Here is a 23,658-nt window from a genome sequence, read left to right as displayed (position 1 = left end):
AAGGCAGTATTGATATGATGTACTTTCAAATCTCTGTAGACTTTTTACTTATAGATCTGGAAATGTAACTGACAAACCATGGCTTTATAAATTTAAGAGTACACTCGCCTCTTGTCTCTCTAATTTAGAGCCCTCAAAGAGGTCTGCTTTTAACTCTGTTTGTATACATCTCTTAGAGAATGCAGCATTTTCATCCTTATGGGTACATTTGAGGTGGCTCAGAATGGGTTTTATTATATGGCCTGTGGAGTTTCCGCTGCAAACTGCTATGTCAGGAATTCAGTTGAACAGCTGCTTCCGAAAGAGTCTGAGTCTCACTCATCATCCGGATAACGTTTGTTAGGAGTAAGAGTCTAGGCAAGAGTGTCTGTCTCTGCTCTGATCAGTCTACTCTTGAAAGAGACATTGCAAGGCAAAGTTGGAGGTCTGCTGTTTGTCTTGTGTCACTGCAGTGCAGATATTTTTAATGAGACAGTCCTCTTTTTAAGGCCTATTTTATAGTCTTGTCCAGAATACTTTTTGTCACTTTTTATGTGACTGGTGTTCTCTGTGTCCACTATGTGAAATCTAAAAATATTTCCCTTTTTTGCAAACTAATCCAAACTAAAAAATGGCAAATGTCCATTGGGTATATTCCCACCTAAAATGATGTATATAGAGAATGAATAGTTAACAGTTGAATGTAGACTGTATCTAGAATACTTACATACAGTGTTATACTGCTTATCTTTTGCTGTATAATATTTTGCAGAATATTTTTTTAACTCTTTTTAATTTGCATGAGGTTTTATACCTTAAATTTCAATAAAGGAGCTGACTAAAATTAACATGAACACAAACTGTTACTCACACTTCATTTCAATCTCTAGTTCCCCAGGTGCTCAAGAGTTGCACAGAGTTCATTGAGAAGCATGGAGTTGTGGATGGAATGTATCGACTCTCTGGGATTGCCTCCAACATCCAGAAACTGCGGTATGAGAGAGAAACTAAGCTGAAAATTACAGAAGCACACTACTCTGTAGATCTGATCTGCTCATGCAGAATTCTAAATTGCCAGTGAAATAGTGGAAATAGTTTTAGGAATATGATGCCCTGAGCACATAGGTTTATATTAGTCTCTGTTACAGTCTGTGCTCTATGGAGCTATGTGTTTATTTAAAGATAAGAAAATATTGCTGTGTAATTGTTGTTTGTTTGGATAGTTTATGCAAACTCAATTTTAAAAAGATGGAAAAAGGAATGAAAAATGCTAAAATGCTAATAATAAAGCACAGTACCTTAGTACATTCTGTTTGATCCGTTTCAAACTAAAAACAGTTAATATATATATATATATATATGTGTGTGTGTGTGTGTGTGTGTGTGTGTGTGTGTGTGTGTGTGTGTATATATATATATATATATATATATATATATAAATTTTTTTCAGGCATTAATAGGTGCACAGGGTGCACTGGCTTTTAAACTTCATTTTGGTAACAATATAGATGGTGATTTTCTTCTTAGGCCTGGAAAACAACATCCATTATTTCAACAGACAATCTAAAAACTTACTTTTGAGGCACACGTTTCCACTGTGTATCAGTCCATTGTGTATCAGTCCATCCAGCTTTAGCTCAGAGAATTCATCAGCCTTTTGCCATAAGACTTCCTTTATGAATAATGCAGTCTACATAGTGCAAAGTACAATGTGTGGCTGCAGTGACATGTTTATTGACAAATTTTTATCAACGTTTTCCCATGCCTGTGTGGTGCTATCCATCACAGAAGCATGCTGGTTTTTATTGCAGTGCTGTCTAAGGAATCTATAGTCACAGGTACTCAGTTCTTTCTGTAACCCTTGATAGTATTCAACATAGAGGTTGAAATAAATCCTTACAATCTCTCATTAAGGAGTGTTATTCGTAATCTGTTGGATTTTTTGCGAATGGATGTTTTGGCAGTTTGGTGAGACTCAACCCATCCTTGCTTAAAAAGGATGAGGTCTTTCCTGGATGTTCCTTTTCTTCCCCAAGCATGATTGCTTCGCCTGTTTAATAATGTTACTAGTCTTAGACACTGTACCTGTCACAACTTTTTTGGAGTGTTTTGCGGGCATCAGTTTCAGATACATGCATTGGGTATAAACCTAAAATGATGTACATAGACAATCACTTTCAGATTATGCATACGTCATTGAAGTTAATAAGGTGAAACAAAAATTACATTCCTCTTAGTTGCAAAATTATCAAGTCAAATTGTAATTATAATTTTATTTTTTCCCCTTTAGGCATGAATTTGATTCAGAGCAGATCCCAGACCTGACGAAAGATGTTTACATCCAGGACATCCATTGTGTTGGATCACTCTGCAAGCTGTATTTTCGAGAACTACCCAACCCACTGCTTACTTACCAGCTCTATGAGAAATTCTCAGTAAGCACTTCTGTCATGGAGACAGTATGGCTTTAAAGCAGCCCAACAGACACGCACTTTCACATCCAGATGTTTTGTGTTTGGCTTTTGTATTGGACGGACATGAGTTCCCATGCCTCACTGCGGTTAAGTCTTTGTGGTGTCACGTCTTAGAATGAAAATAAGTAATTGTCGCTTATCTAGGTTAAGCAAGTACAGACTCTGTGTTAATTTTGAATACTTTTTATGTTGACCATTAAAAAGTAATTTGGATATGCAAAAAGCAGGGCTAATTTTATTTTCAGAGGCGAGACTCTCAGTTTATCCATATGCAAAGTAGAACAGGAACGTTTATGGCTTCTCAAGATAAAAGCCCTCTGCAAATAAAACAAGCAGGGGTAAAGAAGACACAAATGTTTCCAGGTTGCTATGGGAGCCCCGAAATAGAGATGCCCATTGAAGGTGGGGTTGAGTCCTTTGCTTTTATGTACTTGGCTCAGTAAAGTGGTGTGAAAGTGCAGTGCTCTGCTTGGGCTGGGTGAAAAAATTGTTATTACTGGTGTTTTTAAAAGGACCACTGGTCAACATCGACACTGATTCGGCTTCCCTTCTCTCCACCCCCCTCCCCACCCCTTTAGGAGGCAGTGTCAGCAGCTACAGATGAGGAGAGGCTGATCAAAATACATGATGTCATTCAGCAGCTGCCTCCTCCACATTACAGGTAAGAGAATGATTGCAGTGCCCCCTGCAGGCCTTTATGGTACATTTCTTCTGAGAATTTCCTGCTTGCTCCATCCACCTGCATTTACAAAGAATACTTGTAAAAATATAAGCTGTAAACAAAAGGTTTATGATAAAACAGAGATGGTTATTGAATCTGGGGGTGAATTTGGTATCAATTGCTTTAATACAAAACAAAGCCAGTTCCTTAAAAAAACTGAATGTAATGTCAGATTTTTCAGGTTAAGTAGATTTAATGAAAATATTTTTCATTTGTACACCAATCTCTTCTTAGAACCTTGGAGTTTCTGATGCGGCATTTGTCACGGCTGGCAACTTTCAGCTATGTCACTAACATGCACAGTAAGAATTTGGCCATTGTTTGGGCTCCCAACCTACTGAGGTAAGCTTTTCTACTGCTCACATATCTTTTTAGACCTAATTTCAAGTTTATGCACTTTGTTACAATAACCTCTTGTTTATATCTTATCAGGTCTAAGCAAATAGAGTCTGCATGCTTTAGTGGAACAGCTGCTTTCATGGAAGTGCGAATACAGTCAGTTGTGGTTGAGTTTATTCTCAACCATGTTGATGTTCTCTTCAGCCCTAAACTAAGCTCACTCATCAGAGAGGGAGCAGGTATGTGAGATAAATGGCTGAAAAGGAATTGTTCAACCTGAATTTGAAATATTTTTTTACATATATGTTCAATTGTTGCATACTCATCTTTCTGTTACTGTTCTTTCTCTCTGATTTTGTAGGTCACAACTCTTTGTCTCGTCCTAAATCGCTGCTGGTGCCCTCTCCTTCCACAAAGCTTCTAACGCTAGAGGAAGCTCAGGCACGCACTCAAGCCCAGATCAACTCTCCTGTCACTGCAGATAGCAAATATATTGAAGTGGGTGAGGGACCTGCTGCTTTACAGGGCAAATTCCACACAGTCATTGAATTCCCCACCGAGAGGTTTGTTAAATTACTATTAAAATATACACAAATGTCAATTTTTTGTTATTTTAATGAACAAATTACTTTTTTGTTTTTTGCATTGTATTTCATGTTACTTCTCCTGTACAGAAAAAGACAACCTATAAAGTCAAAGAAGTCTCCAGTTGGCAGTTGGCGATCATTCTTTAACCTTGGCAAGTCTTCCTCTATGTCTAAGCGCAAACTGCACCGCAACCCAAGTGAACCTAATGAACTCAAAGCCATGGCATTAGCAGGAGGTAGAGGAGATACTGGAACACTTCGATCAGCGAAAAGTGAGGAGTCTCTGAGCTCACTACACAATGTTGAAGGTAGGTTTACCCACATGTTCTACTTGTATTGAAAAGTTTCTGTCTGTGGCTATTCTTTCTCTGTTCTTTGGAGTTTTTTAATGTTTTTTTTTTTTTATTTGTTTGTTTTTTGGATTAGCGCTTGATTCATTCAGTTATTCAACATAGACAGTACTTACTTTTATTTTTCTCAACAAGAGCAACAACAATAAAAAAAAATGGATTACACTAAACTAATTGATGAAGGATCATTTAAAGACACACAAATAAACAGTAAAAGACAAAGTCCATGGCTGTCCTAATGTTTATGTATGTGCTTTAAACCCAGGCGAATCTAAAATGTATCGACCCCGGAGACCTCGTTCCAGCAGTGATGCCTTGTCAACATCCTTCAATGGTGACTTGTTGGACAGCAGACAGCACTGTAATTCTTATGATAACTTGGGCCATGGAGACAGTGATGGGGATGATGGCCCAATCTGTGTACCAGCTCTTATCTCTCCACCACGCTCTGCTGATGATGTGGATTTGAGTCCTCCTGACATTGGCATGGCCACTCTAGACTTTGACCCCATGTCTTTCCAATGCAGTTTACCTTTGGCAGAGAGTTCTGTCATTTCACCTGAGATTGATGCTGCAAGTCTGAAGAGAAGTCCTGGTAGTGCCAGTGACTCAGAGCCAGTTTCACCTGTCCGAGCAAAAGTCACCAGCCCTCATCAGTCTCCTGACCTCAGTCCAGCTAAGCAGCTGACCTCTGCTGAGAAAGTTATGTTTCAGTCTCCTGAGAGCAGTGAAAAGTTTTCCATGTTGGCAACCTTAAGTATCTCTCAACCTATAGATGTTTCCATACCTTGTAAAGGACAAGAAAGCTCTGTGCTCCAGCCAACTCCACCTTCTCCTTTATCTCCCCAAGATTCTCCTGCCAAAATTAATTCATTGTCTTTAAAATCCACTGATCTGCCTCTGAGTGAAGCCATTCAGCTAGAGCTGCTCTCCAAATCTTCTTTGTGTGAGTGTAGAGAGAGCAAAGAGGCATTAGGGAAAGAAGCGCTGGAACCAACACTGGCAGCCAGTGCCAAAGAGCAAGCAGGTAAGTATACAACTGTTTCATATTAGCCTCTCACCTTGCATAATCTTAATTTTTTTTAAAAGAAATTTTATTTAATTTTCAAGTCATGATTTGATGGGATTTTGTTAATAAAGTAACTGTTTTACTTTCAGGTTTAGTTTACCAGGCTTTGAGCTTTAGCACTATGCATGCCTGTCCTAAATGTAGAAAAAAAAACTTTGTAGGTAGTGCACACTTAACATTTCCCTCTTTTTCCTGCTCTTGACAATTAGCGACATCCTCCTGAACTTCAGAACCCTCTGTTTTGTCCTTTCCCAGGAGCTGTAGCTCTGGATTCAGCAAAGGGCGCTGCTCCAGTAAGCTCTGTGTCCCTACTCCCTCCTCCTCCCCAACCAAAGAACGCTGCCCGCATGCTGGCTTTAGCCTTAGCTGAATCTGCTCAGCAGGCCACTATTCTTTCGCAAAAGAGATCCTCTGGACCTCCCACACCAATCTCACCTCTCAGGCCACAGGAGTTTCTAGAAACACTTGACTGGCCACCCCCACCCGCCCTCCAAACACAGACATCCCAGGAGGAAGCTGTGGATGTGCCACAGATCCCTGCTAACTCTTCTTCACTTCCTCCCTGCACCCAAACATTAATCCACTCAACAAGCCTGCCCTTCACCATAGTAGACAGTGCAAAGTCACCAAACACTCCTTGCAATAGTGAGGATATTGCCACTCCAGTGGTGTCAAGCCAGAGTGCTCTTCCTGCCAGTGAACCTGTTCAACTTCCCCCAACACACAAAAGTCCAGAGAGGCACCAGCCTTCTGTGGGCCATACCCCAGTCAGCACTGCAACCTGCAGCACCACCATTGGTGCCACCACACCAACCACCAACAGACAGGAGTCTGGAGTCACACTACAACAAAGTTCTGAGGTGAGCTTTTTGTTACTTATCATGATATATATATATATCTATATATATCGTCTTTCTAAGTAGGAGAACTTGCACAATCAGTGACTGACTAAATACTTTTTTCTTATATTTCTATATATATATGAGAGAGAGAGAGAGAGAGAGAGAGAGAGAGAGAGAGAGACACACACAAGGTGTACAGTTACAGTTGAAAAGGGATAACAATAATCACTAAATAATGTACTGTTTATTTTTCCTCAGGTTCACACCTCTGAAAGTGTCCTGCTACCACCAGCCACAAAATCCCCTGAGCAACCAGTAGCTGTTCTCCAACCTCAGCGTCAAATGCAAAGTCAACCTCAAACGCACTTTCAGTCCTATCCTCAGCCACACCCTCACTCTCAGTGTCAGCCTCAAACACAGTCTAAGTCTCAGCCCAATGCACGGATTGCACCAACACCAGCAGCACCCATGGAGCCATGTGGAGAAAGGCCTTGGGAAGCAATAAAGCCTGTGAATTCTCGAGTGGAAAGTGTTCCTCATCACCACACTCATGGAGTCACACCACCAATCCCACCTGTCCGCTCAATGGAAAGCAAAATAGCAACAGCTGCTCTCTGTAAAACTGAGGCTGCCAGTGTAGCCACCTATCATGCAATGTTGGCAGAGGCCTCTGTGCCTGGACCATTGGATGACACTCTGCCACAGTCTCATCCATCACAGCGCAAGTCTTCCATTCAACAGTCAGCTTATGTTTACCGCTCTAAGGGAGAGACAGCTTTACTTGAGCCCACTGGGGAGGCCTACTACCATCAGAGGGCTACCCCTTCTGGGCCGTCATCCATGGGGTGCCATTATCGTCCTGAGAGTGTGCCTCCACACCTCTCTTACGTATCTAAATCAGAGCCCCAGATTCCTTACAGAGCCCATGGCGATGGCCGCTATAATACGATTGGACCAAGGTCCTTCCACCACTCCTTCAAATCTCGTGGACCAATGAGAGGTGAATACATTACCCCAGGATCAGTGCACCGCCATGGCTATAGCTCAGCAGATGGAGTTGCTGGGTACCCAACTATCCGCAGAGTACACTCTCTACATGTGCCACCCACCGCCATTCGTTCAGTGCCAATAACTAGAACAGAGGTTCCTCCAGAAGATGAGCTCTATTACTATCAGCGCCCAGTTTACCACTGCAAGTCTTACCAACAGCCGTCACAAGCTGAATATCATGTCACACAGCTGCAGCCTTATTTTGAGAACGGAAGAGTCCAGTACCGGTACAGCCCTTACTCTGGCTCACATCCTCTCAATGCTCCCTTTTATGATGTGGATCCATATGGTACCATCCGACTACGCCACATCCATTCTTTGAGTAGCCGCGATGCTGCCGTGCACCACAGCAGGGCAAGTGGCAAATCAGGAGGCTATCAGTACCTGTCACGGTATGTCATTCCTGTGAAAGAGCATAGCTTTGTAAGCAGAGACATGCCTCCTTACCATGGCTCAAAGGGAGCTGTTTACTTCACTTGGGACCCAGAGGAGGCAGAGAGGCTTCGCATGCATTCTATTCGCAGAGAAAGTCGAGCCAGGCAGAAGGTGAAAGGGCCAGTCATGTCTCAGTATGACAATGTGGGGCCTTACATGCCAGGAGACATCGGAGGAATAGAAGTGCTACACTTGCGCAGTAAATCAGATCCTGGTAAAACTGTGTTGGTGGCTGCTGAAGGAAAGGATGGGAGATATAATGTAACTCCTGGGTCGCAGCACATCTCCAGACACTTGATGTCAGATCCAGACATTCTGATGTATATGGAAACAGAGAAACACAGCCAGGGAAATGGAATAGGAGACAAAGTTGCTGCCTCAAAGCAAAGTAGCTCCAGAACATATCCGTCTAACCATTTGCATCATTCACAGCCTCCCCCACGGAGCCTGCATCTGTCAGAAAGTGGACATCTTGAGTCAAAGTTTGAAACAGGAGACAAGCAGCTAACCAATAAACACTGGCAGGAGCACCCAGACAGAAGTTTCCAGCCTCGATATGATCATCCAGATCCAGATCGGCACATAGGCAGGGTCAAAACCACTAGTGGCAACAGTGAAGATGACCAGCAGGCAGCTCCTGTGAAGCCAGTTCCTCCTCCAAAGCCAGAGAGATCGCATAGTGTTAGAGAACGGCCACACTACAACCAGTCAAACCCTCCGTCTCATGTACAGGATAGCTTGGACCAAGACCATGCTGGATCCTATTCTCACCAACCTCACGGACAAAGACAAACTCTGCAGTCCCACTATGATAATCTGGATGATTATCATCCAGTACCTCATTCACAATCCTCCATGCTAAACCGAGGAGGCTCAAGCTCCTACCACACCCCTGGGTACTCTGCCTCCCACAGTAATCGAGCATATTCCACTGCCTTGGGACAGGGTGCTTTTATTCAAGCTGAGCTTGCCATGCAGAGGCCCGAAGCAGAGGTTAATGCAGAATGAGCAGATGTTTAACAGGCTAAAGGGTTTGGATGTTGATTTCTTCAGTTTCTGAATTAAAGTTCAGCCTCTGCAGGACAGTGGACTGTCTCATGACTGTATCCATTAAATTTCAATTTTTTTTATTGTGTTAACAATATGTAAAGGACTTTTTATGGAACTGAATGTACCATGATTCAGTAGTGTACAAAGCCACATTGTGATATTAAGAAACGTGGCAGTCAGACTGTGAATACTGTATGTGATTGACAAATGGTACATGCACCTGAACCAGAAAGGTAATGTATATCTGACAAAATACTACTGGTTATAAGGGAATTTTTTATGTTCTGTTTTGTTATATTAGAATTGCTTGGGGTTGGGCATAATTGGGGGGATAAAGGTTTGCATTTTAGAAATGCATGTAATCTATCTCTTACAGAACAGTTCTGTGTACCTTGATATCCATTGTGTACTTTTGAATGTTACAGTAACAGTGGAGGAGAACATCTGTGTTAACATCATACCCCCCCACTACTTTCAGTGTACACAACTAGGTGGTACGTTAACCTGTACTTCTCTGCCTTTGGGTTGGGGGCCCAAAATGTGCAATTTCATCTTTTGTTCTCCAACTGTGCCATTACTATTATACAGTGTATTTTTGCTATGAACCGAATTCAACATGCTAGATTTTAATGAGCTGTGTTTGGTGAGGATATTCTGTCTTCAGAAGGACCAAAAAATGAATGAGACTTGTAACTGAGGAAGCATTCCTGCAGCTGTGTTGGTTAATGACTGAGCTTGAGAGTGCCAGCATGAATCAGCAGAGGAAACTGTTGAGTCTGTTTTTTTTCCCCCCACTTGAGAACTTGGCAAGGGAAACGTGATACTGACTGAGTACTAGTGATTGGGTTTCGCAGTTTTAACGCTTTAGTCAGAGAACTTTTAAACCAGCACCTTAATGACTTATATTTAATTTTTTCCAGCAAATATGTTTAATGTAAACACATTTTACACCAGAATTTGATATTCTTTCATTAGGAACCACTCTACCGGAATGATTTTTCCAAGTATTGTATCAGGAGCCTTATTCAGAGTAAGAACCCTGCCAGTCCATGTAATCCTGTTCAGTGCTATGTAAAAGGCACAAGCTGATCCCAGATTCCAGCATTCTTACTCTGAGCGCATGGTCTGCATAAGGACCGGAAAGTTAAATTTCCCAAAGATAAATCCGCAAATAAAACTGTTAAAAACTGGTTCATGATGAGGGGGGCCTGTTCATATTGTTTGCCACATCAGTTGCACGTTTCGGTTTTGTTCAAATTGTTGTGTAGATGAAGCTTATTCTGAATAACCGTATGTTTATATCTGTAATTCACTGCAATAGCGTCAGGATAATTGGTAAAATAAAAAATGACCTATTACATGTCAATGATTTATAAGTAGTATTGCCCTGCCTCCTGTGTCTCTCCAAAAGTCTTACTGAATAGTTTTCATTTTTATGCACACTTTTGTGATTGACATTAACATGCCTTGTTTTGTTTTTTTTTTGTTTTTTTTTTGGGGGGGGGGGGGGATTTTGTAAGACTGTGAAAAGAATGGTCTAGTTTTAAAAAAAAAAAAAAAGTAAAATAAAAGCATATGTACAGTATGTTATGGGACCAATCTGAAATCCTATCTGATTGTGTTTGAATCTTCCACTCCAGCATGCCCCCTGGAGGTAAAATGTGAAATGTAATGGCCTTTTTCAGTCAAGCGTCCTAGATCCGTCAGTGAACTGTTCCTGCCACTTGGTAAGTGATAATCACAGTAGTGTTTAGCACTTCAAGACACAAAATATTCCATCTGAACATTCCTGTCTTTGATAGCCATTCAGGAAAACAGTGTGGCCATGGGTGTTTTTCTTTTTTCATCTTGCTTGGATTTCTGAATTCCTTGAAATATATGGGATTTGACTTTGTTTACATGTTGACTGTCCTCCTGAACCCAGTGTCACTCTTTTTTTTGCTAACCAAAATATGTTCACCCTAAGAAAAAAAATGCCTGCACACCTTAATGACACTGTTTTAAACATACAGTATTTGTTCACATTATCCACGAATCCTGAAGTTTATTAATCAGGCTTAGTCTTGATTGAATTTGGCCTTTAGTTGCTGTGCAGAGCAGCCCCTTGAAGTTTGATGGGCTCAGATTTTGTCTCACAAAAGGACATACTTAAGTAAATTTCCCCCAATCCTTACCAATGTGTCTCAGAGCCACCTAGTTGTGTGCTAAAGGTGAAAACACCTTTTTGTAAGTTCAAGTATTAAACATGTTGAGTCCTATTGATGAATAATATGATCAAAATTATTCACTGGTTAAATATATATTTATGCTATGTGTTTTACATTTGGATCATTTCAATGTTACCTTTACAAATACAAATAAACCTCAGTCTAGCCAGAGGAACTGGGTGATTTGTTTTCTGAGTGTCAGTGTTTCTACCCAGAACGGTACTCTCCATTACTTTTAAGAACCTGATTGATTTCTGTATATAGACTTGTCTAGTACATCATCTATGGAGAGATACAGCTGATCCAGTTATGAATGATGATTGCAACGAATGCGTTTTGTTATGAACTAGGAATCTACACCCCTGTTCCTCATAACTTGTTTTCCACATGCATACAGACTTGAACAATGCTTCAAAAGTCTCTCAAACTATAACGTTTTAATATTAGTGCTGTTTTTACCAATAAGTCTGGATTTCTCAGTGCATCAGCAACCTCACATCAGCCATTGCCTTTAGTGTACATGTAATTTCAATGAAAACTTTACCTCCTAATAACAAATACATCTACACAAGTAAGCCTCAAGTCCAACACACAGTTATGTCATTACAGAAACTGCATTATTTGCTTTAGATGGCAGCTGAAGTGAGACACTGTCGTAGTCGTCTCTCGCTCTGAGTACAGAATTGTACAGGCAATAATGTGCTTGTTCATTTGCACGTCTGAAGGTTTATCCAAACAACTAAAGTCTAGATCAGGCATCACATACATAAACATAACTTGCAAGCAAATTAATCATGAAAACACATTTAATCTGCTATGTCCCAGTACTTGGAGTATTTTCATGCAAACTTTGAAGAGCCAAATCGGACCACTTCATTTCTTGCTCTTTGACAGACTCTGTGGATCCACCGTTATCTTGCTCAGCTTCTGGGAGTTCACTCTAAAAGAGAAACAGCAGTTTTAACATTAAGTTATTATACAAAAAGAACAGACATAAGCCAAGTTGTCAGTTACCTACCTTAAACTCACTGTCTATTAAAATGATCATAAGCACAAAACACTGAAGGTGAACAATTTTCATCAGGTACAACCGAGTGGCTCTGAAACAACTTTCTACAAGCAAAGTTTCGCTTTAAGATTTATTTGCAACTTAGAAGTTAAAGTGTAATAAAAACTTGCTTTAATCACAGGTTCACAAATGAGTTTACTATATTCCATCTGTAGGTCTCTGGTCATAAACATAAACTAGCATAAACTATTTTACTATAAAATGAGTTTTTTTTCCTGAATTTATACAAAGATGCATCAGTCACAACTGTATGTGTGTACTTATTTCTATTTATTTACACAAAGTTAGGTTAGTTTTATCATTTATGTTGAACAGACTCTGCCAACACTTTTACATGGATGTTGAACTGCGTGCTGCACTGTGTCAGTATGTCCAACAGGTCAAAACAAGCTCAATACAAAGTGACCGCTGCATCCTGGTTGGGTTCTTGCTTCACGCTTCTTTCATTTTTAAGTAACATTTTTATGCACATATAAGACAAAAGGAAGGACAGATGTTGCAGAATGTAGTGGAGTGAAAAGTAAGATATTTGACTTTGAAATGTAGAGGAGTGAAAGTAAAAAGTCACGCAAAATGGAAAAATACTTCAGTAAAGTACTGATACACGAAAAAAAACTACTTAACTACAGTAATGAATTACATTTACTTAGTTACTGTCCACCACCGGGTACACAGTGTAGATTTACCATTAAAGGTCTTAGCTTAACTTTTTCCATATTCAGGCCCATCATCCACTGGACCACAGTTACCTGGATATTTCTGGTTGGCAAACTATTTTCAACCCAGCAGCGCTGCTGTGCCTGTTGCTGTGCCTGTTGCTGTGCCTGTTGCTGTGCCTGTTGCTGTGCCTGTTGCTGTGCCTGATGCTTCATTGATAGGTGAGGCAGTGCGGCGCTGATGAACAGCGGCAGACTGTAAACCTACAGTGGACCTGTACAGTAGGTGCACGTGATCGAAGGCTCAGTGAGTGAACGTGAATCAAACAGTCGAATCACTGTATTTTAATAACGTTGTACACCTTTAGTGTCGAAACATTCTCATCTGTTGCGGATCATACCCGACGCCTCCCATGGTTTGTATTATATTTTAGGTATCACGAATCAAAAACAAACGTATGGCCGTCTTAGCTTTTACACAACCAGCCAACTTTAACTTCTGTATTAGAGTCGGTGAAACCAATTACCAGAGGAATTGTCACATCTTCATACGGCAGCCGGTCCTCCCTCCAGGCATCATCGGTCAGATCCAGCACTCTGCCGTCTCTCTGAACCTCGCTGTCCATCCCGCCTCTGAGAGTCCGAGCCAATCCGGACCACACCGCAGACGCCTTTGATAAATCGGAACTTTAGTCCTCGTGCAGCCACCAGCGTTACTACTTCACATCTAAAAAGCTTTAAAACGCGCAGGAAGACAACGACGACCAACAATAAACTTCGTGGAGTCTCTGCTAAAAGCCGACTGGTCACCACTAGCGCGGTGTTTTTTCACTCCAGTCCCTTTTTGATGACGTTATACCTAAACGTCATCAAATTAATCAAACGTTTGTTTTTATTTTATTTATGTATTTATAATTGTAGGAAAACGATTTACACAAACTTGATAACACAAACTGAGCATGGTCAACAAATACAAGTAAGATTTTTACAAAAATAATATTAATAACTAATAAAACTGAGTAAGCAAAATAAAATAAGCGAATAAATTTTAAAAACGGAGGGGTGAACAAACTTTGCCAGGTGTTGTTTACGAGATTAAACTCAATATTTCTAAACGTTTATAGTGGTGACAGAGCTCCTTGTGGAATGACTAGAAAATTGATACAGTTCTCCTATGTCTCACTTTGTGTTTGAAAAATGCTGCCATCAGTAAAATGACGATCAAAACCAGTCCAGAACTTTTTGTCCTGGATGGGAGGAAGTGCAGACTTGCTGTTTTGGGCCATTCTTAAAACGGATAAATTCTCGAGCTAGAACTTTACTACTGTGTTACTGTACAAGCTGCAGCTGACAAATAAATATAACAGCAGAATGTTTTGATTTTGTACAACTGAACTACAAAACCCATAGTTCAGGCAGGCGCCGCTTCGTGGGATGTGCGACAGTGGCGTCATCCGTGCGACAGACTTTGTAGTCCGTTTGGCGGCAGCTCTTACGAAGCACTAAGTTATGTAACTGAATATGGCGGCGTCATGTTGTGCAATCTGTGAAGTGCATCATTGTTATCCTGATGTGTCAACGTCTCAGACCAAAACAGAGGCGCTTCACAGAACTTGTACAGGGGAAAATTGTCACTCAATAATGTCTTCCAGGTTTGTCAAACGCTAGAGGGAAAAAAATCATAGTTTGTAAATGCTTAAACATTTATATATAGATGAATGCATAAAACACTTTTTAACACCGTGATTACATTTTTGAGGCGTCTAAGTTTTAGTTATAGGACTTTATTACGGCGCCTCATGCACGGTCGTGACGTCAGTGAGCAGCTCACCAGCCAATCAGCATTCGTTTAACTTTAAGCCGTTCAGGACCATTTAGCTCCATTCTTTTAGGACTCGCTCGCGGGCGCCCTCTGGCGTTTAGCTGTCATGGTTTGAGAGAGCGGGGAAAATGGCCAGGCGCTCGTGAAGCCCAAGTATATTACGTGTCTGCAGCCCGGAGAACCAGTGGGCGTAACGAATGAGCTGTCAATCATGTCTTGCATCGGCCAATCACATAACAGTGGAACTGTACATCAAAACTTGCATTGGCCAATCACAAATGTGAATGACCTGTCTGTCATTTTATGCGTCAGCCAATGGAAGGAAAGTGCAAAAAAGGCGTTTTACACCGTGGCGGTTCTAGAGGGGGACCAGTGCTCCTCTCACAACACGCTTGGACCCCCCCTGCAGCCCCCCTAAATTAGACGTGAATCTCCTCAACTTCTGCGAACACACGGCGACAAAGCGGTACAGTAATGTAAAAACTAATTTTCCAGTCCGACCATTTTAGGCGGCGGACCGAGTTTCCCCTGTTGGGGCACACAGCGTTTGAGTGGATTTATTTCCTTTCACCAGCTAATGTTTCTAAAAAGAGAAACAAAGAAGAGCTAAAGGCAAGTCAAATGTTTTGTCGAAACTGTTCATATAATCGTGCTTTGTTAGTTATAATTAGGATAACGTTTTTGAGAACGTGTTGCATATTAATTAACTTTCAGCTAGCTTGGCTAGGTTAGATAGATACTTTAATGATCCTAAGGCTAAGCTAACGCAGCAGTCCCTTCATGGTGGTGGTTTGACACTTGTTTTTTGCTCTGTAGTTATTTTCAAAATGAAGAGGAAAAGTGATATTTTGCATTTCTTCCAAAAAAAGAAAAACTCATGCAGAAAGTCAGACAGAGCCAGAGGATTCAGGTGAGGGAAGAGCCAAAGAGACTGCACATAATGAGCAGGGAGAATGGTCAGCTGGAGAAACAGGCTCAGAGGGGGAAGACGCGCTAGAGCAGGGAGAACGGTCAGCTGGAGAAACCGGCTCAGAGGGGGAAGACGCGCTAGAGCAGGGAGAACGGTCAGCTGGAGAAACCGGCTCAGAGGGGGAAGACGCGCTAGAGCAGGGAGAACGGTCAGCTGGAGAAACCGGCTCAGAGGGGGAAGACGCGCTAGAGCAGGGAGAACGGTCAGCTGGAGAAACCGGCTCAGAGGGGGAAGACGCGCTAGAGCAGGGAGAACGGTCAGCTGGAGAAACCGGCTCAGAGGGGGAAGACGCGCTAGAGCAGGGAGAACGGTCAGCTTGAGAAACCGGCTCAGAGGGGGAAGACGCGCTAGAGCAGGGAGAACGGTCAGCTGGAGAAACCGGCTCAGAGGGGGAAGACGCGCTAGAGCAGGGAGAACGGTCAGCTGGAGAAACCGGCTCAGAGGGGGAAGACGCGCTAGAGCAGGGAGAACGGTCAGCTGGAGAAACCGGCTCAGAGGGGGAAGACGCGCTAGAGCAGGGAGAACGGTCAGCTGGAGAAACCGGCTCAGAGGGGGAAGACGCGCTAGAGCAGGGAGAACGGTCAGCTGGAGAAACCGGCTCAGAGGGGGAAGACGCGCTAGAGCAGGGAGAACGGTCAGCTGGAGAAACCGGCTCAGAGGGGGAAGACGCGCTAGAGCAGGGAGAACGGTCAGCTGGAGAAACCGGCTCAGAGGGGGAAGACGCGCTAGAGCAGGGAGAACGGTCAGCTGGAGAAACCGGCTCAGAGGGGGAAGACGCGCTAGAGCAGGGAGAACGGTCAGCTTGAGAAACCGGCTCAGAGGGGGAAGACGCGCTAGAGCAGGGAGAACGGTCAGCTGGAGAAACCGGCTCAGAGGGGGAAGACGCGCTAGAGCAGGGAGAACGGTCAGCTGGAGAAACCGGCTCAGAGGGGGAAGACGCGCTAGAGCAGGGAGAACGGTCAGCTGGAGAAACCGGCTCAGAGGGGGAAGACGCGCTAGAGCAGGGAGAACGGTCAGCTGGAGAAACCGGCTCAGAGGGGGAAGACGCGCTAGAGCAGGGAGAACGGTCAGCTGGAGAAACCGGCTCAGAGGGGGAAGACGCGCTAGAGCAGGGAGAACGGTCAGCTGGAGAAACCGGCTCAGAGGGGGAAGACGCGCTAGAGCAGGGAGAACGGTCAGCTGGAGAAACCGGCTCAGAGGGGGAAGACGCGCTAGAGCAGGGAGAACGGTCAGCTGGAGAAACCGGCTCAGAGGGGGAAGACGCGCTAGAGCAGGGATAATGGTCAGCTGGAGAAACCGGCGCAGAGGGGGAAGACGCGCTAGAGCAGGGAGAACGGTCAGCTGGAGAAACCGGCTCAGAGGGGGAAGACGCGCTAGAGCAGGGAGAACGGTCAGCTGGAGAAATGGTCAGCCAATTGAACATGAAACAGAAAAGGATGAATAACATTGTAAAGCATAGCAAAAGCTTTGAAGGGTGATTTTTGTTAATCTGTTAATATAAGACGTGAGAAAATAACCTGTAAGAATTCTGCTGGCAAGAAAACATACAAACCATGGAAGACAGCTGATGTAGAAGAAATTTAATATCAAACTGTAAAAAAATAAAAAAATTAAATCATAGAAAACACATTGAAAGGTGATAATTTGTTAGTGTTTGTATGAAACATGAGAAATATAGAATTCAGATTATGCAAAATTGTAACTGAAAACTGTATAAATAAAATGTTGAATGATATTGAATCCATACATTTGTTTCTTAATGCCTGCAAAGCACCATAAGCTAGAAAGAAATCAGCCCCTCTAACATAACCACGGGCCCTAGACTGGCCCCCCCCCCACTTGAAATGGTCTAGAACTGCCACTGGTCATACACTGTTCAGACATGCGGAGGTGGGTAGATAGTGTGAAGTTGCCTCAAAAATTTCTCACACACACACACATTTGCTAAGCTGCTTCTCCTTCTGGGTCGCGGGGGTGCTGGAGCCTATCCCAGCAGTCATTGGGCAGAAAGCAAGATACACCCTGGACAGGTCACCAGTCTATTGCAGGGCACATAGACAGACATACAGAGCCACACAAACACAGGGGCAATTTAGTGTGTCCAATTGGTCTGACTGCATGTCTCTGGACAGTGGGAGGAAACCCTTAAATATCACTTAATTTCTTGTTTCAGATCAATGCATTATTAACATTATAGCTATTGTCTAACTTGTGCAACATGTCATTCGTTACTGTACTTAATTAGTTTTTTCATGCATCTTTACTGAAGTCTTTCTATTTTGGGCGATTTTTTTTTTACTTTAACTCCACTACATTGTGTGAAATCTGTCGTTCCTGTTGGTTTGTGTGTGCAGGTGTTCATGCTTATATGTACACGCTTAAGTCACTTTGGCAGGTAAAGCAGGACGGAGTTCATGCAAACATTTACTGACCATCACACACAAAAGCATCAGTGAACTGATGGAACATGTTCTTCCAGACTCTGTGGGTAAAAACATGAACACAATATAGAAATATGTGCAGCTCTGACTGGCACGGGTGTCTCTGTTTCCACCTAAACTTTGCTTGTTCACTAAAAGTCATTCCATGGCCACTTGGTTCATGATGGAAACTGTCTGCCTTCAGTGTTTTGTGCTTATGATCATTTCAGCTCTCCAGTCTGCAGAATTTCCCCTTCTCACACCATCTACGTTACATGTTAAAGCGTGTCTGCTTCTGCTGAGCGATGTCATCACTTAATGCATTTTCTGTCCATAACTCGGCTAGAGGAGGCCATTTAACACCTCCCTGTTGAAAAAAAGTCATTAAACCCCTTTAAGTCAAGTCAAGAGGCTTTTATTGTCATTCTGTCTATGTACAAGTTCACAGTGGAGTGAAATTACGTTCCTCCATGAGCAACACGGTGCAAGAAGGAACAAAGGAGTACAACGTGTGAAGGTGCAGACATCGTGTGCAAACAAAAACTAAATTAAACTAGACACAATACAATAAACACGATCAATTAAACAGACATTAGACACAGTAAACAGACAAAACAGAGCAGCACCGACACAGCCCTCATTTCTGGACATGAGGTGGTGAGAACAAGGTGCAGATATTTAACATGCTGTGATCTGTGAGCCACGCTTTAAAAGTGTCTGTTGGCTTTCAGTCGCTTATGGTGTTCAGGGTTACAAATCATTTAATCAGGTGTTCTGGGACTCATTCCACAGTTGTTCGTTTCCTAATGGTCTCTAATGGCAACCATCAAGCCAATTGCCATTAGGAAGCAAAACCATCAGGTTTTATTCCTAACGGTTCTAATCGTTCGTGAGTTTCAGCAGTAACCGGTTTGTATTTTCTGTGAATGAACTCGACATTGTTTTATTGTCGTGGTTTTCCTTCCATATGTAACTACCTTATCACCATGGCAACGCTAATATACATTCAGTGTGACTCTTGTTGTCCAGCAGTTCGTGGTTCGCTGTTTTTCCTGCATGTCAGGCTGAGAGTGCAGGTCTGCAGCCGGACCCGTAACCTACGTTTACACAGCAGGTAAAACTGGCCAAAACCTGATTTTCTCACCAAATCCGATTTGTTTATTTAGCTGTTCACACTGTCTATTAAATGTGGTCTGAATGCGACATTATTCTGAACAGATCAGCTTCACGAGGCTCATCCAGAGGTAAACAATCACGACGACTGGCGCTCCCGGTTTCGTCTTCGCCAGCATCACAGGAGCGGATCGGATTTCAGTACAACATATGAAAGCGTCTCAAATCGGAATTGAAAATGTCAGATTCAATTCGTTTTTTCACACTGACGCACATCTGTGTCACATATGAAGGTAAAAATCGGATTTGTGCCACTTTTACCTGCTGTGTAAACATAGCCTTAGATTGGCTAATGCAAAAAATGACGGACAGCTCGTTCCGATCTGCGGTTGGTCAATGCAAAATGTGATTAACGGCCAAGAGTAGTTATTTAATTGGTTGATGCAACAAATGATTGACAGATTCTCGCCCACAGTTCCTTCCCCTTTAGGGCTGCGGTCTGCCGCGTTCCCCTTCTCGTGAAACCGGCTTTGGGAGTTTTATCATTCATTCACTTTCACTGATCTTCACAGAAGTCCAGAGAATAAGAGTTTTAAAGTCTTCTTCAGACATGCCGCTGTATATCACACAAAGGGCAACAAAAACATGTTTTACTGAAACCTTGTTAGATTATTAATACACACAGCCACATCAAGCACGTATTACATGTACAGCACTTCCACTTTGCAACCACTTGTTACCTTTTCAGATTTAAATGAAGTCACACGGATCCCTCGCTGTACTCCTTTAAATCTTCTCTCTGTCTCTATAACGCCATGATCGGATCGCGCAGTTGTCCAATCAGATGCGAAATAGCTGCTTACGTTATGACGTTTTGACCGCTCATTGGTCTAAGCTGTATTCCGCGACTGCCTGAGCGTGTTGCACTGGTATCAGTGCTGAGCAGCAGGCGGCCTGCAGGGAGCTGAGCTTCAGCGGCTAATCAGGCAGGACGCGCTTGATTCTTCTCCAAACTCCTCTCTGAACTTAAATACATGGTTGTTTGAAACCTGCAGTCACACACGGTAAATTAGTGCTTATTACTATGCATTTCACGTATCTTTCTGTGTGAAGTCCATGTTTCTCGGCTTTTTTGAACCTGTTCTCTGTATTCCGAGCAAACAGATCACTCGTTTGCTCTGACTTCAAATGAATGGCAGTACCACTGAGGACTGAACTGCTTCCCAGGCACTTGCCTGTTATGTCAAATTCATTGAACTTATTGTTATAAGGTGGTTACATGTATTCTGCTTCTAAGAAACTTTTTCTCCCGTCTTTTTTCCCATCCCGCAGTGCCAACCATGGACCTTGTGCTGAACTTTGCAGACTATTACTTATTTACTCCGTATGTGTATCCCTCCTCTTGGCCAGAAGATGAGCCTCTGCGGCAGATCTTTGGACTGCTGGTGGTCACCAACCTCGGCGCTGCAATTTTATATCTTGGCCTGGGTGCTTTAAGCTACTATTTCGTATTTGACCACAGTTTAATGAAACACCCTCAGTTTTTGGAGGTCAGGATTTTATCCCTTTCTCTCACATTTCAAATAACATGCAAATAACACTGACTGTATATGTAGCTGCAAAAGTTACTCTGCCTGTTGTGATTTTGTGTGAAACTTTCCTTTAGTTTAGGCTTAATATGTCCTGAATATCCAGGTACAGGCCAGAAATGGTAATGCTTCATTTTTAGTTGTTTTGCGTTTTGCTTTTCTTGCTTCACAGAACCAGGTGTGGCGTGAAATAAAATATGCCATGACTTCTTTACCGGTGATCAGCATTCCCACAGTCGCTCTGTTCTTCGCTGAAGTCCGAGGTTATAGCAAGCTCTATGACAATGCTGACGACTCTCTACTGGGTAAGATTATGTGATGACGTGCAAAGTGCAGTTTCTTTTGGAGGTCTTCTGTCACTCTTCTGAATGGCAGACAATGTAAACACGTGAAAAAGCCAGCTTTTCTCTTTTTTCTTCTTATTCTTCTTTCTTCTAATCCATTTGAGAAAAAAAGAGAGAACCATATTTATCCCTGTATTTTAAGCTAAAGTTATTATTTAGCTGATTTAAGCTAAATCATATGTTTTCCCCTTTGATGTAGTTTTTCTTTTTTCTTTTTTTTTAAACACGTGAAGCAAATAATTACCTGTCCTCACAGACGTGCTCATTCTTGGTATTTTCTCTGTTTATAAAGTTGGATTCTTGAGCTTTTCCAGACCTTTTAGTCTCTGTTTTCTTGCATTTGTCAGGTTGGCCAGGGCTGATTTTCAGCATGATCACATTCCTCTTTTTCACCGATATGTGCATCTACTGGATTCACAGGTTCCTTCATCACAAACTTTTCTACAAGGTAATTGTCAAGCTTATAATATTCTTAAACAAGAAGAGAAAAGAAAAGATCAGTGAAGGAACTAATAATGTGTCAGGGAGGGGCTGGAATGGAGTCTTGGAATGTAGGTGTGGGCAATGTGGCAAAATGTAGCAATGATGACATCATGATACGTAACACAGTATTTAGTTTTTCTGAGGTTTTACACACAAGTTGGAACTGACAAATACACCAGCAAACTGTAGCACCACATTTAAAAAAGACTAAGCAATGAATGAATACAGTTATATAATAAAATAATATACTGCGTTGACATCCAGTCAACTACTTATTAACTATGCCACTCCTGCAGGTTGTTGTTTATGGACTCTGTTTGATCTTCTTTATGATACACACAGTTGTTCAGTGTTCTAGAAGTACTCATGATGCCCACTTTGTACTCAAGAATATAACATATTTCTAACTAAACATTGTCATTTTGCATGTATTACAGTTACATTACTAACAAATTCATGTGTACATGACTTTTTGTAGCACTTACATAAGCCTCACCACATCTGGAAGATCCCAAGTCCCTTTGCCAGCCACGCTTTCCACCCGGTGGATGGTTTCCTTCAGGGTCTGCCCTACCACATCTACCCTTTCCTCTTCCCCCTGCACAAGTTGCTCTACTTGGGCCTCTATGTCTTTGTCAACATATGGACTATCTCCATTCATGACGGGGATTACCGGGTCCCGAAAGTGCTGGAAAAATTGATCAATGGTGCAGCCCACCACACTGACCACCACCTCTTCTTTGACTACAACTATGGACAGTACTTTACCCTGTGGGACCGCATCGGACACTCCTACAGACACCCCTCGGCTATGATGGGAATGGGGCCGCACGATTGTATCAAGAAACTACAGGCAGAGGGCAAACTTGACTCCAATGGCACGACTGGCCATGTTAAAATTAGGGCTTCACATGTGAAAAAAGAGTAATCAGCTCGTCACATTTCAGATATTGATGTCTTGAGACAAACCTTTATTCCTTATTGGTTATACATTCACCATTACAGAAATGGTCTTATAATCCTGTAGACAAATCGAGGATAAAATCGCTGTAATCTCTTTAACTAGAACGAAGTGATAACCAGCTTAAATGAATGAATGCAGGGGCATTTCTGTGATACACTGAGATAGATGATAATTTATTAAGAGTGTCTTTTTTCCATTATTGCCAAATATAGTTATAAGCACTTTGAAAGTTTAGTAAAGAATAATTTATTCTAAAGGCATTTAATGCCATACAATACATAGGCAGGTCTTAGATTTAATGCAGCTAGCATGGTTTGCCAGTGTGCACTGCATATTAATGTGGTCCAATACATATTTAAGCTGTATGTGTAAGCCCCAGCTTATGTGTCTCAGAACACGACGTCTTCCTCACTCCGCTTCCGTTATAAGTACATGTGAAGAACGTTATTCTAGGGCTGTTGAAGTTAACGCGATAATAACGCATTAATGCGATCTTAATTTAACGCGATTTTAAAAAATAGTGCCGTTAACACACATTCTGTGTGACCCTGCGAGTCATCCGTAGTTCATGTTGAGACTTGACCGTGTGTGCCATCTCTCATTAAGAGTAGAGGAGTAAGTAGCCAAGTTAACATGCTGTTTACAATGCTGTAGCAATGTGGTATGACACTACAACTTATGTCCAACTTATGTGTAATTTATTTTTGTTTGCGCAGTACTGCGAAGTCCTATAGGCTGTGAATGAATACGACTTCAGCACAATTGAAGTTTTATTTAGTTTTTATTTTCTTTTGTTACACCTATCTGAGCTGAGACACAGTAGTACGTGACTACATGTCTCTATATTTGAGACTACAACTTCCTAATCCGTTACAAATCCAGTTTTGTGTTTTGCAGGTTCAGTATTACTGCCTAGTATGTCAGTGAACAAAACTCCCTTACACTTTTCTCTTGTCCCTGCAGTTTTTAACATAAGTACATTTAGCATAAAATGTGTTCACCATTTTAATTGTAACATTTCACTTAAAAATCCTTATTTTCTATAACATTTACACAGATAAAAAAAAAGCAATTAATCACAATTAAGTAAATGAAATTCTGAGATTAATCGCAATTAAATGTTTA

General features: G+C 42.0%; 3 protein-coding genes across 12 annotated transcripts in view; 2 read left to right on the top strand and 1 right to left on the bottom strand.

Annotated features, from left to right (window-relative positions):
- The window catches only part of arhgap32b (Rho GTPase activating protein 32b), a 102,886-nt gene extending 92,405 nt beyond the window's left edge, over positions 1-10,481 (top strand). For all 8 annotated transcript variants that reach the window (XM_017698549.2, XM_017698551.2, XM_017698550.2 and 5 more), the window contains 10 exons: positions 870-972; positions 2,270-2,414; positions 3,032-3,114; positions 3,409-3,516; positions 3,607-3,752; positions 3,875-4,076; positions 4,188-4,408; positions 4,716-5,477; positions 5,775-6,379; positions 6,620-10,481. In XM_017698549.2, coding sequence (XP_017554038.1) covers positions 870-972; positions 2,270-2,414; positions 3,032-3,114; positions 3,409-3,516; positions 3,607-3,752; positions 3,875-4,076; positions 4,188-4,408; positions 4,716-5,477; positions 5,775-6,379; positions 6,620-8,854 — 4,610 coding nt within the window. In that variant the 3' untranslated portion in view covers positions 8,855-10,481. The remainder of the gene's footprint in view (positions 1-869; positions 973-2,269; positions 2,415-3,031; positions 3,115-3,408; positions 3,517-3,606; positions 3,753-3,874; positions 4,077-4,187; positions 4,409-4,715; positions 5,478-5,774; positions 6,380-6,619) is intronic.
- A 1,039-nt stretch (positions 10,482-11,520) lies between these two features.
- Positions 11,521-13,669, bottom strand: anapc13 (anaphase promoting complex subunit 13). The gene is made up of 2 exons (XM_017698556.2): positions 13,356-13,669; positions 11,521-12,043 (listed from the first exon to the last, which is right to left on the bottom strand). The coding sequence occupies exons 1-2, from the start codon at positions 13,452-13,454 to the stop codon at positions 11,918-11,920; spliced, it is 225 nt and encodes a 74-aa protein (XP_017554045.1). The 5' UTR covers positions 13,455-13,669; the 3' UTR covers positions 11,521-11,917.
- A 1,324-nt stretch (positions 13,670-14,993) lies between these two features.
- On the top strand, positions 14,994-23,292 carry sc5d (sterol-C5-desaturase). 3 transcript variants are annotated; one of them, XM_037546288.1, is made up of 5 exons: positions 14,994-15,116; positions 20,486-20,703; positions 20,915-21,047; positions 21,434-21,534; positions 22,048-23,292. In XM_037546288.1, the coding sequence occupies exons 2-5, from the start codon at positions 20,494-20,496 to the stop codon at positions 22,495-22,497; spliced, it is 894 nt and encodes a 297-aa protein (XP_037402185.1). In that variant the 5' UTR covers positions 14,994-15,116; positions 20,486-20,493; the 3' UTR covers positions 22,498-23,292. The 3 variants fall into 3 exon arrangements, with proteins under 3 accessions (XP_037402185.1, XP_017554036.1, XP_017554037.1); XM_017698547.2 differs by lacking the exon at positions 14,994-15,116 and adding an exon at positions 15,124-15,262; XM_017698548.2 differs by lacking the exon at positions 14,994-15,116 and adding an exon at positions 20,068-20,217.
- The last annotated feature ends 366 nt before the right edge of the window (positions 23,293-23,658 follow it).

This window comes from Pygocentrus nattereri, chromosome 16, assembly GCF_015220715.1.
Source record: "Pygocentrus nattereri isolate fPygNat1 chromosome 16, fPygNat1.pri, whole genome shotgun sequence".
Lineage (NCBI taxonomy): Eukaryota > Metazoa > Chordata > Actinopteri > Characiformes > Serrasalmidae > Pygocentrus > Pygocentrus nattereri.
The sequence above is the reverse complement of the archived record's forward strand: the minus strand, read 5'-3'. Positions and strand labels throughout refer to the sequence as shown.

Coding starts and splice junctions, on each gene's coding strand:
- anapc13 (XM_017698556.2), bottom strand. CDS start 13,454: ATGGACAGCGAGGTTCAGAGAGACGGCAGAGTGCTGGATCTGACCGAT. Junction 12,044..13,355: donor AAGATGTGACAATTCCTCTG/GTAATTGGTTTC, acceptor TTTCTCTTTTAG/AGTGAACTCCCAGAAGCTGA.
- sc5d (XM_037546288.1), top strand. CDS start 20,494: ATGGACCTTGTGCTGAACTTTGCAGACTATTACTTATTTACTCCGTAT. Junction 20,704..20,914: donor AACACCCTCAGTTTTTGGAG/GTCAGGATTTTA, acceptor CTTGCTTCACAG/AACCAGGTGTGGCGTGAAAT. Junction 21,535..22,047: donor ATCACAAACTTTTCTACAAG/GTAATTGTCAAG, acceptor GACTTTTTGTAG/CACTTACATAAGCCTCACCA.